General features: G+C 53.0%; 6 protein-coding genes across 6 annotated transcripts; 3 read left to right on the top strand and 3 right to left on the bottom strand.

Annotated features, from left to right (window-relative positions):
• Positions 1-1,644: 1,644 nt before the first annotated feature.
• Positions 1,645-2,875, top strand: Triagg1_7459 (uncharacterized protein; the record flags this gene model as incomplete). Its single annotated transcript, XM_062902197.1, has 2 exons — positions 1,645-1,733; positions 1,798-2,875. 2 exons carry the CDS (start codon positions 1,645-1,647, stop codon positions 2,873-2,875), a joined length of 1,167 nt encoding a protein of 388 aa, XP_062753516.1.
• A 485-nt stretch (positions 2,876-3,360) lies between these two features.
• Positions 3,361-4,462, bottom strand: Triagg1_7458 (uncharacterized protein; the record flags this gene model as incomplete). Its single annotated transcript, XM_062902196.1, has 2 exons — positions 3,361-3,608; positions 3,691-4,462. The coding sequence occupies 2 exons, from the start codon at positions 4,460-4,462 to the stop codon at positions 3,361-3,363; spliced, it is 1,020 nt and encodes a 339-aa protein (XP_062753515.1).
• A 1,616-nt stretch (positions 4,463-6,078) lies between these two features.
• Positions 6,079-8,144, bottom strand: Triagg1_7457 (uncharacterized protein; the record flags this gene model as incomplete). Its single annotated transcript, XM_062902194.1, has 4 exons — positions 6,079-6,849; positions 6,905-7,222; positions 7,288-7,610; positions 7,676-8,144. The coding sequence occupies 4 exons, from the start codon at positions 8,142-8,144 to the stop codon at positions 6,079-6,081; spliced, it is 1,881 nt and encodes a 626-aa protein (XP_062753514.1).
• A 2,714-nt stretch (positions 8,145-10,858) lies between these two features.
• Positions 10,859-12,270, top strand: Triagg1_7456 (uncharacterized protein; the record flags this gene model as incomplete). Its single annotated transcript, XM_062902193.1, has 3 exons — positions 10,859-11,110; positions 11,325-11,698; positions 11,766-12,270. 3 exons carry the CDS (start codon positions 10,859-10,861, stop codon positions 12,268-12,270), a joined length of 1,131 nt encoding a protein of 376 aa, XP_062753513.1.
• An 847-nt stretch (positions 12,271-13,117) lies between these two features.
• Triagg1_7455 (uncharacterized protein) lies at positions 13,118-14,416 on the top strand (the record flags this gene model as incomplete). Its single annotated transcript, XM_062902192.1, has 3 exons — positions 13,118-13,255; positions 13,330-13,564; positions 13,620-14,416. The coding sequence occupies 3 exons, from the start codon at positions 13,118-13,120 to the stop codon at positions 14,414-14,416; spliced, it is 1,170 nt and encodes a 389-aa protein (XP_062753512.1).
• Positions 14,417-14,728: 312 nt separating this feature from the next.
• On the bottom strand, positions 14,729-16,581 carry Triagg1_7454 (uncharacterized protein; the record flags this gene model as incomplete). The annotated part of the gene is made up of 4 exons (XM_062902191.1): positions 14,729-15,369; positions 15,443-15,647; positions 15,822-16,159; positions 16,263-16,581. 4 exons carry the CDS (start codon positions 16,579-16,581, stop codon positions 14,729-14,731), a joined length of 1,503 nt encoding a protein of 500 aa, XP_062753511.1.
• Between the last annotated feature and the right edge of the window lie 378 nt (positions 16,582-16,959).

The raw sequence follows: 16,959 nt of genomic DNA, 5'->3' as shown, positions 1-16,959 counted from the left end.
TCTAAGACAGAGGCAGAGACAGAGGCAACCGCTGAGGGAGGCGAAGCGCCAAAAGTAGAAAAATGGCGGCCAGATGGAGATGGATCGCAAAGGACAGGCGCAGTAGTTGGTAGGGTCGGGTGATTCGAGCACCTGGAGATGCCGTATTCGTACTTGGGTTGTAAGCCTTGCCTTGCGATGGTGGGCAGCGCAAAAGAGGAAGCCTAGGAGTGAGGCTGACGGCGACAGCAATAAGTAAGTGTAGGACGAGCGCAGAGAGCGAGAGCGACGTCTTGCCCAGGACCGAAGCGCGTGGGCGCTGGAAATAGCATCGATGCTTTTGGGGAACCGCAGGCGTCTGGTGCTCAATGCAGGCGACCGAGCAATGCAATGCTGTTGCGGTTTCAGCTTTCAAGGCGCCGTGTCGAGTCGAAGCGATGAATGAGTCGCCTTGCCGCAAACGCACAGGGATCAGGGGGCCAGTGATTGGCTAATGCGGACGGCGACGAGATCAGCGAAGAGGTAAAAGGGGATCGATGAAACAGACAGAAACGGGGGGCGCCTGTTTTTTTTTTTTTTTTTTGTTTTAGTACGACTCCCGATGCGCTGGCGGTTATTTGTGTTGTCGATGTTGTTGTTGTTGTTGTTTGAGGATTGAATTGATCCGGTTGATCTCAAGGTTATTTCGAGGTTACGATCAACGGCGCCACAGAGGTGGCCAAGGATACGCGGCCTTGGGCCTTTTTGACGTCACAGGGCTCCGACAAGCGCTGGCCGCTGGCGGCAGTTTTAGGCTGGAGAGCGCTGGAACGAGGCTCTGGAACTGTGCCTCTGGGAAGACACGCAACGCCCAAACTCTGTCCTCGGTGTGGCTGTTGGATCGGAACGGAGCAACAAGCAGGAGGCGAAACTGAATGTTTCCGCTCCGACTCGAGTTCTATCTTGACATTTCAGTAAAGTTGCCGGCCGCGATATGCAACGTGCAACATGCAACTGGAACTCGAAATGTTGCGCCGGGTCAATGCATCGAATGCAAAGTTGAGCCCACAGAAACAAGGCATGGGGGGGGGGACTTCGAAGCGAGCGCTAGAATCAATGCGCATGATTCGTCTCGGTAGATGGTTGGACAGGCAATTACCGACAGGGGGTTGAAATGAAGCGTTGTTGTTGTTGTTGTTCGCGGCTAGACTACCCGGCAGCGCCCATGCTGAGTTGGGGTTTTCACAAGAGGTGAAACAAGAAGAAGAAAGGGAGGATGATTAGGTAAAAATGGTCATGGTGAGGTTTAGAAGAAGTAACAGAATTGAATTGGTGATGAGGGATCGGGAGTTGAGAGTGCAGAAAGAAAAGCGAACATCGACATCGGTGTTACAGTAGTTCTGCTTACCTCAGTCGCTCTCAAGTTTAGTGACCCTCGCCTTGGCACCGTTGACTGCAAAAAAATTCTCGCCACATGTTACACTGTACCGTCTGCATCCATACAAAATTGATTACAACTGCAGTTCAACCCATTTTCTTCATACTAGAACTGCACATTATCCTTGTAGCTGCAACAGGAACGCTCTTCTCTCGTAACACGGGCTCTCTTGAACGAGTGTGCAACTCTCCACACAAACTCCTCCATACGCCTTACTCTCTTCTGCTTCACAACCTCCTAAACCCATAATGACGGCATCACAAACCACCAGCCGGCCGTGCATGCGCTGCAAAAAGCCAGATGCCGCATTCGAGCTACGCAATGTGGCAACCTGCCAGTACGCATGACTCACCCTCCTTCACGACAACTCTCTCTCAGACACTTACTTACACGCAATGCAGGGATTGCTTCATCGACTATGTCGACTCCAAGGCCGTCAAGAGATTCACCGTTCTCCAACGAGAAACCAGAGCTTCCACCAAGCCCGAGCCCCGGAGATATGTCGCCGGCCTTTCCTTTGGACCCTCATCAACCGTTCTCACCCAGATCCTTGACAAGACCGCCCAGTATCATGCGTCAAGAAAGGGTTCATCGCCCTTTGAGCCTCTAATCGTCCATATCGACACAGATCTCTCCGTCCGCACTGACTCTCAGGATACCCCTGCACAGAGACTTCTCGCCAAGTACCGCGAGAGATTCCCCCACGTCTCGTTTGAGTGCGTGCATCTGAGCCAGGTTCTTGGTGTCGGGACGATTGACTGGACCACGATACCGGTCCCCGAGGGGGGGAACGACGTGGAGCGACTGCAGCTCTTCTTTTCCTCGTTGCCGTCGGTGACTTCACGCGCCGACAGTCTGAGGCTGTTTATACGCCATCTTCTGCTAGATGTTGCCATACAGAGGTCTTATTCTGCGTTGCTCTTTGGCCACAGCACCACGGCGCTGGCCGCGCTGACCTTGTCCGAGGTCGCAAACGGCAGAGGCTTTGCCGTACCCTGGCAGATCAACGACGGGCTGTTCACAGTCTGCACCTACCGGCCGAGCGCAGATCCGGCTAGCAGTGCCGGGGACGCGAGCCAAGAAGATGCCAAGATCCAGTTTCCCATCTACTACCCCCTGCGAGAGATTCTCAAAGCCGAAGTCATGACATATCTCGGCACGACGCCCGCCGTTCAACAGCTGATGCCTTCTGCTGACGGAGGGTCGTCCAGCGTCGTGTCTCACAAGGACCAGAGCATCGAGGAGGTCATGGCTCGGTATTTCGACGGCGTGGAGGGGCCTTACTCGGGCATTGTGACCAATGTCGTCCGCACGGCGGGGAAGCTGGACCGGCTGGTTACTTTGCGCCATTGTCGCTTGTGCGGCATCACCCTGGACCAAGAGGGCGATTCGACGTGGGCTGGCGAGCTGGGGGACGACGCCGTGAATCCTGATACGGGCAAGTTGTGTTACGGATGCAAGCGGTCCATGGGTGGATAGTAGGGGGCTGAAGAGAAGGAAAAGAAGAGTATTCAAGGTCGAGACAAATGAAACGAAACAATACCAAGGAATCAAGAAGAGTCGAAGTTTAGAATATAAAAATAGATGTATATAAATTTCAGCAGCGTCGGTGCGCTCAGATCTATGCGTCAAGACTACCAACTCCAGTGCAAAAACCATGCCGCCTTGAGCTTTTCCATTCATTATTCCCCCCTCATGCCGTATGGCTCCCTTCTCTTTCCAAGTTGTAGGAGACACCCTGAAGAATACTCCTTGTGATCTATAAACCAGAGCAGTTGCTCCTGAAAGATGTACAGCATTACAAGATATACTAGTAGTACTCGTACTAGTTGAATGTATGGTATGCGTGATGAAATGACAAGCCTGTTTTGTCAAAAATAAAACAACAGGACCGGCACAGTGGGGGAAACCAAAAGCAAACCCCCCCGGGACTTTTTTTTTGTGACGCCAGGGCCCCTCGGAATTTAGAGGCGCTCTTCCTCGTCGTAGCCTAGCATAGGCAGGACGCGGTTCTCAACTTTTCTCACCAGCTTGGCGGTCTGCTCGGCCAGGGAGAGGGTCAGGATGGTGTGTGGCAGGATGCGGGCCAGATGGGGGATGAAGCCCTTGTAGATGGCGAAGATGCCCTCGGTTCGGATCGTCTTTCCGAGACAGTCGAAGATGCCGCTGTAGAGGTTGCCGTGCTGGTTGTACAGACGGGACATGATTGTGTCTGTCGCGTGGGGTCATGTTAGCTTTTGCGGAAGAAGTCGACAGACGAGGAGAGAGGACAAGCGAATCTACAATCCACTCACCAGGGGGGTGCATGACGCAGCAGACGACGAAGCCGCTGACGGAAGAGCTGGCCAGATGCAGCGCCGGGCCCTCCTCCATGCCGGCGTGCTTGACGAGCTGCCTCTTGGCCAGGAAGTAGGTGGGAAGCTGGACGGAGCTGCCGGAGCCGGTGCGGACCATGGCGGCGGTGATGCCGCGGTACAGGCCGGAGAAGCCCTCGGCGCGGTAGATTTGCCTCAGGCCGTCCCAGGCATTGCGGTAGTTGTGCTGGGTGCCGACGGGCCGGACGGGCGAGTAGCTCTGCAGGCGGGTCTTGACGAGGAAGAAGGGGCTGCCGGCGGCTGCGCCGATGATGCCGGACGAGGCGCCGCACAAGACGTTGATGGGGAGGTTCTGGGCGTTTTCGTTGTCGAGGAAGAAGCGTGACAGGCCCTTGCGCATGGGCTCGTAGAAGCCGAGGCGGCAGCCGTTGAGCAGCACCTGGTAGATGTAGGCGGCGCCCAGGCCGCGGTAGATGCCGCGGATGCCCTCGTTCTTGACGATGACGCTGATGCCGTGGATCGGGCCGCGGTAGTACTGGGGCTGGGCGCCCTTTGTCTGCAGCTCGCCCTGGAGCTGCTGTCGGATCTTGAGGACTTCGGCCGGGTGGGTGACGGTGACGGCGCCGCACGCCGCCAGAGCGCCTGCGGTGAAGCCGCTGAATAGAGAGAGAAGAGTGTGTGTTAGTTGTGAGTCTGGTGAAGGAGTGTGTTGAGAGTTCGAGTCGTGAACGTACCCGATAGTGGTGGACATGGCGCTGTCGCCTTTCCCTTTCGCACAGCTTGCGAGGCCTTTCTTTCTTTCTTTTTTACCACCTGTGTTATTACAAAATAATAATTCTAAGGAAGAATAGCAACAGTAATAGGTAGAAAGGAAAAAAAAAAGATTCAATTAGAAAGAGCCTAAAAACGAGGCGGGTTAAAAGAAAAAAGAAAAAAGGGTGTGTTGGGGAGCTGCAGGAACGGATTTCGAACTTTGGTGACCCGATGACGGCGGCCCGGCTAGCAATGGCAACAATTGAAGCTTGCAAACGCAACCCGAACCGGGATCCCGCAGGGTGGAGGCAAAAGAAAAAAAGACGACGATATCTTTGCTGGATTTCATGTAAAGGCGCAATTGAAGCCGCTTCTCCTTCTGCGGTAAGCCTGATTGCGTCGTCGTGTGGAAGAGGAAGGGATGGAGAGGGACAAAAAATAGGGTCCCGAGAGCCACAGTGGCCGAAGAACGGAGCTTGGAGATGCTTCGGAAGACCTGGGGAAACTCGAGGGTTTGGCGCCAGTAGGGGAATTTGATCCTAGGCGGGTTTCAGGGACCAGTGGAGGATTTATCAGGTAAGCTGACGCTGCATGGGTTGAATATTACTGTACTTGTACTGTCCTGTTGCGCGATCTGGTTTATTATGACGACGGGGAGGAAGGATGAGATAAGACGGAGGGAGATGCGGATGGGGATCCCGGACTCTTATGATTTTTTTCTTTTCTTCTTTTTCTTCTTTTTTCTTCGTCTTTCATCTTTTATCTTCCAATTCCATCTCATCACCGTTTTGCCTATACGAGACATCTGGGCTTACAGCACAAGGCGCCACCGGTCTGACCGATGCCGTAAACGCGGCCGAGTTGCGATTGGCGTTTTTGACAGGCTGGGATGGCTTCAACAGTGCGAGAATTGAACGGATAGAATACCACGGAGGATTAACTATCTGAGATCCTTGCCCCCCCCAGCGCGAATCGGCCCTCCACCCCCCGGCAATCTCCCGCGATTATTCAGCCGTCGCTTTGATTCGATGATGAAGCCGTGGGGTTTCAAGGTGAGGGAGGTTGTAGCCGACTTGACTTGTGGTTGCGCCGACGAAAGCCGCTGGGCTGGCGGTTTATCGGTAAAGTTGTGTACGAGTAGTTCAGTCAGTTTGTGCAGCTTTCGTATACTAGTAGTATTGCTGCGGTTCAAAAAAAAAAAAAAAAAAGGTGAACAACTAGACGTTGAAGCTGAGCGGATCTCGGTGGCCGATGGCCATGTGTATCCGTATGCGTGTTGATGAGGGCATTCCCGAGTGCCGCGAGTAAACGAGGGTGTTTGGGCGATGGATAAGAGATCTGACGGCAGCTCATCTATAAGCTTGTCTCTCTCATGGATTGTATTTTATGGAGAGCAAGGGGATACTTTACCGAGTGATACTGCACAAGGGGTTGCGAGACCATCATCTTTCCATTACATGTTCTCATCTTACCCCCATGCCTCGTTAGCATCTACGCAAGTACGTGTTACTCCCATGATATACACAGGCAAAATAATTGCTGGCCAAATCCCGCCGTCTAAGCTTGTCAAAGTCTCGAGCCATCCTTTGAAGAAAAAGACCTCCGATCGTCACCCTAGTAGGGCACTCTTGGCGCAACGGCTCTCCAGAATGCGCATCTCTCACCACGCCCCCCTTCCCAGCTCTTCGCATCAGCCAGTCGAAACGTATTGACGATGCCGTCTCCATGGCGAACGTAGTAGCTCAGCTCGTCCGTCACCGTCACCAGAGACACTTGCCCGCCCGTCGTATTGAGATTCATAAACGTCGGGTTCTGCTCGCTATACCGCGGCCACGAGATCACCTCCGGGCGCTTGGCATCGACAGGCACCGTCGCGTTCTCGGCTCCGGCAGTTGCGTCGTCGACGGAAACGATGGGACTGCCGCTGACGATGAAGCTGCCCCATATCCTGTGGAAGCTGTGCTGGAAGCTGGGGTTCGGGAAGCCGCTGCTGGCAAAGTAGGCGCCGAGATCCGCGCCGTGGTACGCCGGGTCGAGCGAGTACTGGTACTTCCATGAGCGGCGGCCCGAGGTCGGCGAGCTGAAGGCTTCGGCGGTCCACTGGGACGGGCACTGGAAGATGGATTCGGCGGCTACGTTGAAGGCCGTCTGCTGGATGCCCGTGGCCATGCCCGAGACGGTGTTTGCCGTTGGGCCGACGTCGCCGCTTGTGTCGAAGCGGGTTTCGTTGTTGCCCGGCTGGGCCGTGGCTGAGTTGTAGATGTGATTGAGGGATAGGATGTCGGAGGTGGTCAGGAGAGGGAGGGTGGAGGAGATGAAGGCGTCGAACTGCGGCTTGGTGGTGATGTTGGGATTCGTCAGGGGGACGCCCTCGTCTGCATTGGTCTGTCGAGCATTAGCATGGAAAACGAGGCATTTACGGAAAAGGGCCTCGTCGTACTCCGATCAAAGCTCGCTCGCCGCTGACCTTGCCGCACTGAAGCTGTTCCGAGGGCCGTTGCCGGATCATGTCGCCGTCGATGACTGGGAGCCAGGCGAAGCTCCCAAAGTAGCCCGTGGAGGTCGATACGAGACCACTGGCATTTTGGAGGGTATCTGTGTCTGCGGCAACAAGGCAGTGGAATACGCTCGAGTGTCGTTTCACAGCAGATGAATCCTTTCCACAGCCGGCGGCTTCGGCAAAGTCGTGGTAGTGACTTGTGGGAATATCGCTGTCGAAGGGGTAAATGGGAGGGACATAGTTGCTCGCCAAGATGAGCTGGAACTCATCAGTCATGTGCCATCGACAAGAACACGGGTTGGGGGGTTTTTAGAAACACGTACGTTGTTGAAGAGCCCGGATTCTTTACCCCCATACGCCAACGACTGATACATGACGGATGCCGCGCCGGACGATTCACCACCCAGAGTCACTCGCGTTGGATCGCCGCCAAACTTGGAGATGTGCTTTTGAACCCATTCGAGGGCGAAGCGCTGATCCAAGAGCCCGGCATTGAGCTTGCCGTGCTGGTGAACGTGGGCTGAAGCCAGCTGACCAAATGCGCCGAGGCGATACTGGATCTCGACGACGACGAAGCTGTTGTTGTTGGTGTTGATCAGGGAGCTGGGGTCGTAGGTGGCGGCGAAGACGGAGTAACCGCCGCCATCTTTGGGGGTTGTTCAAGTCAGCCTTGTTCAATGTGTGGCTCGATGGTGATGCGTTTATGCTTACGGATCCAAACAAGGACGGGTAGATTCTCAGCTCGCGGCGGAGCGTAGATGTTGAGATACAGACAGTCTTCATTGCCGAGGTTGGAGTTGAAGCCGTATACCAAAGGCACGCCAAAGGCCCCCGACTGCGGGCACCAGGGAGGCTGATCTATCGCTTGAACGAGGCGATTTGGGGTCGTTGTCTTGGGGGGTTCCTGGGGAGCTTGCCATCGCAGTTTGCCTACTGGCGGAGCAGCATAGCGGATGCTATGGAGTGGTGAGTCTTTTTGTCCCTGTTCTTCTCGTGTGTAGAGAGAGAGAGCATAGCATGATCCGCACCTTTTCCATATGTTTAGGTCGGTGGTGGCGTTGTAGAGGCCCTCGTAGACGGCGTATCCGAGATCAACTCGGGGACGAGGCGCCGGCTCTGGCAGTGCTTGGTCTGAGACTGTGACCAAGGCGAGTAAGATGAAGCTGATGATGAGCCTCATCGTGGTGAGTTTCTTGCCGACAAATGGTGATTTACTCGGGGAGTTAAGTCTGAAGGAGAGGAAGGGATTTTTTTTAAAAAAAAACATGTAGAATTGAAATTGAGAGAAACAAGGAGAGAAAACAATGGCCAAAGCCTCAGACGGATTTCATCGGGCGGCTCGCCAGCTGGCGGATGTGCTCAAATACATGTACTGAGCATTGAGTGTTCAATGTTAAAATCCAGATCTGTATTATCTAACGGCACAGCACACATTGCAAACTCTAAACGATGCGCCCGTAAATTGCTGATTCACTATTGTAGTACCAATGAAATATCTCGGTATTAAGCAATTTATTAAGCATATGAAAAACGGGCTGCGCGAAAGCAGCTGAAAATCAATTTTGGGTGCATTCGGTGATGCCTGAGGCTTTGCTGTTGGATGCTGTGTCGGATGTTGGACGCATGTGGTTTTACGAATATGCATGTGGTTTCATTACGGCACGGCACAGGGCGAGATGCTACATGTAGCTGACGAGCCATGTGCTAGTTCTCGTGTTGTTGTTACCGTGGCGTGGGATCGTGATGTGTGTGTGATGAATCCCTGCGGCCTGTTCCGATGACGGAGTAGGCAAGATTCTGCATCTCTCTCATCTCTGGGTGCTGCAGGGGGCCGAGGCTTGAACGCCTTCGAATGTAAGGCGGACACAAGACAGGGATTCAAGTCGACAATGTTGCTGCCATTGGTCTTCTGAGACAATGTGCCGTGAATTTTGATATGTGGCCGAGGGGAAATGAACAAGTCTCTGAATGTCTCAGTCGCCCTTTCAACCGCTCACCAGCTGACTACCTAGACTCTCTCCATCACGCGTCCTTGAATCATCAACAGGAGACAATGGCCGTCATCTGCACTCTCACATGCAGCAGGCATCTACTATCTGTACCTGTACATGTAGGTACTCGTATTCCGCAGCTGAACAACCTACCATGGACGCATGCACACAAACGTGCAAATAGCGTGGCGATTCATGCGCTTGTGGCGAGGCGAAACCCGAACAATGTAAAGCGTTTGTACCGGTACTCGCCCTGCTTGATAACACAAGCACCTTGGTATGTATTGAACTTGACGTCGTATTGTCGACTCTTGGCTAGCCTGGCTTGGGAGCCGTCTTACATGCATGGGTGCCCAGGATCAATCTTTGCTGTGTGCTCCCCCACCTCTAAGGCATTCTGTAGTAATAATTCACAGGACTCTACTCTTACAAAGAGAGTGGCTTTCTGTCTTTCATGTTCTTGTCGATCTGCTGGTATACGTGTTTGTTTGGTTAGTTGGCTGCCCCTTTGTTGTAATTGCAGCTGGTTGTTGGTTTGGTTTCACGAGATGGCCGGTTGCGTGCTGAGAGAAATGAATGGTATGGTGTGGTGAAAGACGATAATGCAACGCATCAGTATACCCACATCATGTATGTATGAGCGAGTGGGTGTGTAGAACTCAACAAGAAGCATGCCTGATTCTTCTCTGTCGCTTCTCTGTCGCTTCTTTTTTTTTTTTTTTTCGATGCCATGATGGATGCATCTATTAGAAGAAGGTTTAGACATGAAAATGGCAGAAAAAGCACGGAGAAGGATCCAAGGCATCGAGACTTGCTCTACAATACTCCTTGTTCAATAATCACCTGCATCCTTGTATCCTTGCCTCCATGTACGTAGCACCAACCTCCCGGGTTCAACATATGTGGCTTAAATTCCAATCTACATGTATCATCCCCGTGGTGTCTGTATTTGTATTTGAAATTAGGCGCATTGACGTTACAGATTGAGTAGGGAATCAAACCGTGAGGAGCAGATCTGGTGACCACAGGCACAGCTACTGTATGCAGCTGGATGTGACGCTTTCTGGTGTTGGATCAATCATTCCCCCCACCCATCGTGCCGGTTTAGCAGCAAACCGCTGATTCAATGCAGACTTGCCTCTTCCTTTGTCATTTCTCGAATTCTTCCATCGTCTTGCTCTGGCTTATGCTGCAGCAGAGCCTTGCCAAACTGGTACTCGTTAGGCACCCTCCATTCCAGTCTGGCGGCATCTAAGTGGCCGGATCGATCTGTGAGGAGCAAAGAGGATCCCCTTGGGTGGTGGTGCCGTTGAGTATCTGTACGGGCTTATACAGAGCAGAGAGTGGTGGACTTCGATCTGGGAGGGTGATGTCGCATGTGTGCTGCATAATATTGAACATGCTAGTCAGCCATACAATGATGTTCAACTACATGTCGGTTGATGTAAAGAGTGGCCTACTGCAGCCTCGCGCATGGCCTTGGCCTTCTTCTTCTTCTTCTTCTTTTCTCTCCACGTCTTTTCTGTCTGTATTCGTTAGCACATCTCTCACTCCTTTTCACATCGATTTCCCATCAATATTATCGTGTATGCTTGACTCTTTGTGAGCATGCCATCGTGTCAGTGACGCATTGTACGGCCTCAGCCGGCCGGCCGGTTGGTGCTGCTATTGACTGTTACGAGCTGTCAACTATCCGATTAGACATCCTCCACGCAACCCGTATGGAGATGATTTCTTTCAGATAGAGAGGCCTTCGAAGGATGCTGCTCTGAATATTTATATACAACAGTATATATGTCACTGCGTGGGGCAGTGGCTGCTTATGCTGCGACCTGTTTCTTGAACGACACAACGTCCAACAACGCCAGAACAAGAGAAGAGAAGAGAAGAATAAACGCACAAGATGGCGACGAATTCGACGCTCAGCCCGGACTACTTGGCCGAGTCCAAGACGCACATGGTCACTACCATGTATGCGATTCCCATTGCGCTCGAGGCACTCAGCACCGGGTGGCGGCTATGGGCGTCAGCATCTACACAGTCTGGGTTCTCATTTGATGACTATCTCATGCTTTTTGCGACGGTATGGCTCCAAGATGTTGTTTGGGGTGTGAAGAGGGCTAACAAAGGCTTTGAAGCTGGTGGCCATGACTGTGTGCGTGCTTGGCATTGTATATGGTAGGTTGAATCGTGATGCTACGCCTTGTAAGAGCAAGATGAGGACTGAATTTGCCATGTAGGACCACCGAATGGACTTGGACGCCATATAGAGGCTGTATCCGAGCATCAAGTACAACAGTTTCTCAAGGTAAGACCTTTTGGCCCTCTTGTACTGATATGAATGATAACCATCCCCCCATCAAAAATAGGGAGACTACATCTTTAGTCACTTCTACGACATCGCCATAGCCTTTACAAAGCTCTCCATATTGGCCCTATACTACCGCATCTTTGTCACTCGCAAATTCAGACTCATCGTCCTCGGCACTGCCTGCTTCGTGTGTGTCTGGGTCATCGTCATGGAGGTGACGCTGGGCCTGGGATGTCGGCCCATCAAGGCGTGGTGGGGTGAGGCAAAGGGGAGATGCATCAACAAAGAGGCTTTTACGTACTTTACCAATGTGACCAACATGGTAACGGACCTGTGGGTGTTTTTGATGCCGATCCCCGTGATACTGGGGCTTCAGGCGGCCAAGGAGAAGAGGATCACCCTGTGCCTCATGTTTGGAGTTGGGCTGGCAGTGTGTGCGATTAGCGCGGCAAGGCTGTCGTTTGTGTTTGGCGTTGCATCTGCTGATTTCACATGCAAGTCTTGATCCCTACTCTTCTCCATTGCCCACAAGACCGTGCAAGAGGTTCCTAACCAGCGGTGTTGCAACAGGGGACGAGGCGTCTCTGGGAATCCTATCGGCCTGGGAGCCCTGCGGTGCCATTCTATGCGCAAACCTCCCCCCGATATACCGGCACCTCGTCATCATCAGCGAATTCCTCCGGGCCGGTGTCCGGAACGTGACGCAGTGGACGGTGACGCAGTCCCGGAGCGCCGCAACGGGCGTCAGCTCCGATCGGCACGGCGGTGACAAGGGAAAAGTGCAGCATCACGACTGGGCCGAGCTGAACCACAGCGATGCCTTTACGGGCGAGACGAACCGCACCGTTACGGAAGTGTCTGCGCAGGGGCCGCCGAGCGATGCGGTCGAGATGGACGGGCTGAAGGCGGGAGGCATCATGGTGGAGAGGGCGTTTACGCAGGTGAGCGCGCAGGACGTGGAGGCGGCGTCTTCGTCGAGGGATATAGAAAAGGGAGAAGAATGAGGTCTTTAGTGTTGGCATTTTGTTGTCATGTTTTTATTAGAATAGATGTGTGTATATATAAGGAGCGGCTATCACCATCGCGGCGAGTATGGTGGCGTTGGGGAAAGATAGAGCGGGAACAATTTCACCTACAGGTTCATGGGTGTACGTATGTGCTACTGTAGCTTATTTCTCATGGGATATCATGTTAACAAGAAAGCATTTATGCTGAGATATAGGCACGATCGTTTGAAAAAAAGCGATGCGGATAAGTAGTCACCTCAATATACAGCACTTGGTCATATATGTGAGTGAATGACTTGAACGTGATGCTCCTCATCGGTGTTGAAGCATCGTGACAATGACCAGCAGAACTATAATCAAACACTCTCATTCATACCAATTATGTAATGATTACTCTAGAATAATGTTTCATGATGACTTCCAAACTTACATGAGTTGTAACTGTCAGCATACTGTACTCGTTGTATGTGCTTCTCTCATCTTGGAGCGGCACGTGCTTTGGCGTTGAAATCGGCCACGCGGAAAAAAAAAAAAAATAGACGCCAGAAGCGTGACGTCGTTGCTCTACTACTCTACTAACAAAGGCAAAAGCAAAAGCAAAAGCAAAAGCAAAAGCACCAACGCAATTTCGCACCTCCAACAAGCTCACAATCACCGCTGCATCCAATCTTCTCCTTCGCCCGCCGCTCAATTCGTCACGGCAAAGACCCGAAATCGCACTTCTTGGCCCCCAATTCCTCGCCACGACCGCTAAAAGAGCTCCTGCGACGCTACAGCGGCCTCTGTGGCCTCGGTCGGAAGACGCTTCAGCTTCAAAGCTCTGCTGGTTCGGCGACACAACAAAATGGCTTCCACGCCCATGGACCTCGATCTGCCCGCCAGCTCAAACGGCTCTCCCTCCCTCAGCATCTCGAGGAACCTGGCGGCCAGCGCGCCCGTGTCCAACCTCAGCGACGTCGTGTCCAGCTTCCGCCCGACAAAGGTCCGTTTGTTTTGCTACCGCTGCGCTGCGTCGCCAGATCATGATTGCTGACGTGAATCGGCGCCTCTTTTCAGCTTTTACGTCGCGAAGATGTCAAAGATGGACGGCCTCAGCCTCGGGTGCTCTCAATCGACTACGACGACGACGGCGAGCTGCTCATGACCTCTGCCAGCGACGAGACAATCCAGATCTACAACGTCCGAGAGGGGCGCCACGACAAGAGCCTGCTCAGCAAGAAATACGGCGTCAAGCTGGCAAGGTTTACACATACGAGGTCCAGTATAATATACGCCAGTACCAAGCAGAACCGTAATCGCACTCCTCACCATGACTCTGGCGCTGTTTGCATCTAATCACTCTCCAGACGCCATCCGATACCTCGCTACTCACGACAACTCCTTCATCCGCTACTTTGAAGGCCACGATGCCGCAGTCACGGCACTTGCCGTACATCCTGGAAGCGACAATTTCATATCCTGTTCACAAGACAACACCGTCCGGCTCTGGGATACGCAGACGAAACATTGGCAGGGCCAGCTCTTCCTCCGATCGCCGCACCTTGCGGCCTATGATCCTTCCGGCACGGTCTTTGCTGTTGCCTGTCCCAGCAGCGGCTCTGTCCTAATGTACGATGTCAGGAACTACGACAAGGCCCCGTTTGCCACCATTGATATCGTGGAGCAATGCCGCGGAGTCGATTCTCAGTGCCTTGTCAAGGGGTGGACCAAGCTCGAGTTTTCCAATGACGGCAAAACGATCCTTGTGGGAACAAAAGGTCGAGGGCACTTCCTCCTCGACGCTTTCCAGGGCAATCTGAAGGCCCATCTTCGACGGCCCGCGGGTGGCACGCGTCGGCTTGCTCCGGGCGAGAACCTTGCCGCAAACGGCGCCGCCCCGGCTCCAACCGACCCCGGAGCATTCGAAAGCAGCGGCGACTGCTGTTTTGCACCGGATGGACGATATGTGCTCAGTGGTGGAGCGAGACAGGACGTGCTGGTCTGGGATACACTGAAGCAGCCGGCAGAGAACAAGGTGTTGGACCCGACGTGGACGCTGCCTGATAAGAGAGAGGCGGCGGTGCTCGCCTTCAACCCGCGCTTCAACTTTTTCGCGACTGCGGACCAAGATTTGGTTCTTTGGCTACCAGACCCTCATGCATAGAATGCGAGTGTCGCTGCTTTCAGGAAACCCGTGTAGAATCGGCGGCCTTTTTTGTTTCGATTCTTGCATCGGTTCGATACAAGAGGAGAATGTGAATGGGACCATGTAGATACCCGACGTCGTGTAATCTGGCTCGTATAATAGGATCAGCTGCTTTACGACTGTCTTTTGAATATGTACATATATATAGAAAGATGCGCTTTGATCATCAATGAATGAGTGGGTTGAACGCCCGCTCTATAACTATGACGACCATCTCTCCAACCATCTATTTACTCTTGCATCTTGTAACCGTCTTCCAAGAACCATCCTCTACGAACAATCTTCGAAAGATGACGCTGCCGGGCCAAATTCGACACCACCCATCTCCGCCCAAATCTGATCCCAAAACTCGCACTCTGTAAAATCCAACTCGGCCGGTGCAATGCTGTCCTGAATGTACACCCCTCGCTTCGAATGAGCATCAAAACGAGGCCATCCCACGCTCTTCGTCTCCGGATTCCCTCGTTCGGCCAACGCCGTCCACGCCGCAACCATCGAAGCGCTTATACTGCGATCTTGCTTCGAGGCATTGCACGAACCAGTGCTAAAAGGCTGGTTGTCCATGTTCCCAAAGACAAAGGGCACTTCGGCCGTGTGCGTGCTTCCAAAGAACGGGGCGAGGTCTGCCGAGGGGAAAGGCTGGCCGTCTTGGTCGAGCCAGGGGCAGGAGAGGGTGCGGTTGAAGCGGTAGGCGTAGGCCGGGGCTTTGGCGGCACGGAGGGCTTTGTAGGCGGGACAGTTGAAGCCGGAGACGGTGGCGATGTGGGTGATGGCGGCGAAGGAGGTGGAGGCTGTGGTGTTGAAGAGGGAGAGGGGGTAGGCTTTGGAGATGGAAGAGGAAGGGTGTGTAGTTGGCTTCGGTGAGGACGTTGGATGAGCAGGAGAAGTAGACGGGGAGGGTGAGGAGGGTGCTGTCTAGTTCGTCTGTTTGATGGTGTTAGTCTTTTTGTGTGTTTTGTTTTGGTTAAGGGGTTGATGACTTACTTTGACCGATGATGATGGGCACTTGAGAACCGACTGATAGAGGCTGGTGCTTGATGATTTCGTCGTCGAGGCCCGAGGAGTCGAGAGATGTGATGTTGGGAAGGTCGATGCCCAAGACGGTGGCGAAGAGGCCGCCGTTGGTGGTTGGATCGAGGAGGGCTGGCGTGTGGGAATGAGCCCTGACAAGGTCTTTGACAGACTTGGACTGTAAACAGCACAACTAAACAGGTGGCATTGTCAGTTTGAAGAGCTTCGCATTGAGAGGAGGGGGTGGACTTGCATCGTCTGAACGGCAGTTGAGCGTCTTTGCGAAACTTTGCCCCGTATACGTGGCTGTCTTGTAAGGAGCTGCATCTTGGCCTCCCCCAGACTCCATCACCGCAGCAGAGATTAGATGCTTTGCCTCTGGGAGTGTTGAGACTACAAAGGTATCATCCGCATCGGCACTTTGGCCGAAGAGCATCACTTTGGTCGAGTCACCTCCAAAGGCTCTGATGTTGTGTTTCACCCAGGTGAGGGCTGCAAGATAGTCCTGGATGGCCATGTTGCCTCTGATGCCGGCATCTGGTAGTGCTAGGAAGCCGAGGGGACCTAGTCGGTAGTTGAATTTGGCTACGATGGCGAGGTTGCATGAGTGGTAGAGGGGGTACGTGATGGCTCCTCCGTCGTTGCCGCCACCGTAGGCGAAGACTTTGACGGGGAGAGATGATTTAGACGCTGCGTGTTGGGGGACGTAGATGTCGAGATATAAACTAGAGGCCTGGGATCAGCATTTACATGGTATGTTTTGTCATGATGTAAGAGCTTGACAACCGCTTACCAGTCTTCTGATAGGGGGAGCGTCTGTCACGTCGAAGGCGGATCCCCATTGGATACATGCGGGTGGTGGCTTTGTCGCGTCTGGGTGTCCGTTTGGGTATCGACAGTCGTAACAGTTCTGGGGGCATAAACCTTCGAGGACCGACGGGTGGATGGGCGTATGGGATGCCGTGGAATTGTTTTACTGGAGTGTGTTTGCATGTGTTTCCTAGGATTGTGCCCGAGGAGAGATGGACGGTGGGAGGATCTTGAGGATGAGAAGCTGCAGAGATGAGATCTGCGACGAGCAAAAGACTTGCCAAAGTGGTCGAGTGAAGCATCGTGATAGTTTACGACTCGACTCGTTCTTGTAAGTAAATTAGAATGAAGAGATGAAGATGAGAGTAGCAATTTTCTCGTTATCTAATGTTGAGATGTTACGTGGAGTATATAGAGGTTGAGTTATTACTCCTTGACCCCTGAACCACACCAGATCATCTTCGGGCTGCCACTCAACCGCATTAGTTTGCATAAAGACTGCTTCTTCCAACCATGCTTACAACAACTAAGCTACGTAGCCAACCCTCAAAAATCTCGGTGAAACGTAATTGAAGGGTTGGTGATGAGCATCAGCCACTGAAGCTGACATTGACCGATCTGGAAGCATTCCACGATGTGAGGCCTTGGCGTTGCCTAAAAGGCTGTGTTTCGTCGAGATG

The sequence above is a fragment of the Trichoderma aggressivum genome (genome assembly GCF_033847375.1).
Source record: "Trichoderma aggressivum f. europaeum strain CBS 100526 chromosome Unknown scaffold_033, whole genome shotgun sequence".
NCBI classification, from domain to species: domain Eukaryota; kingdom Fungi; phylum Ascomycota; class Sordariomycetes; order Hypocreales; family Hypocreaceae; genus Trichoderma; species Trichoderma aggressivum.
The sequence above is the reverse complement of the archived record's forward strand: the minus strand, read 5'-3'. Positions and strand labels throughout refer to the sequence as shown.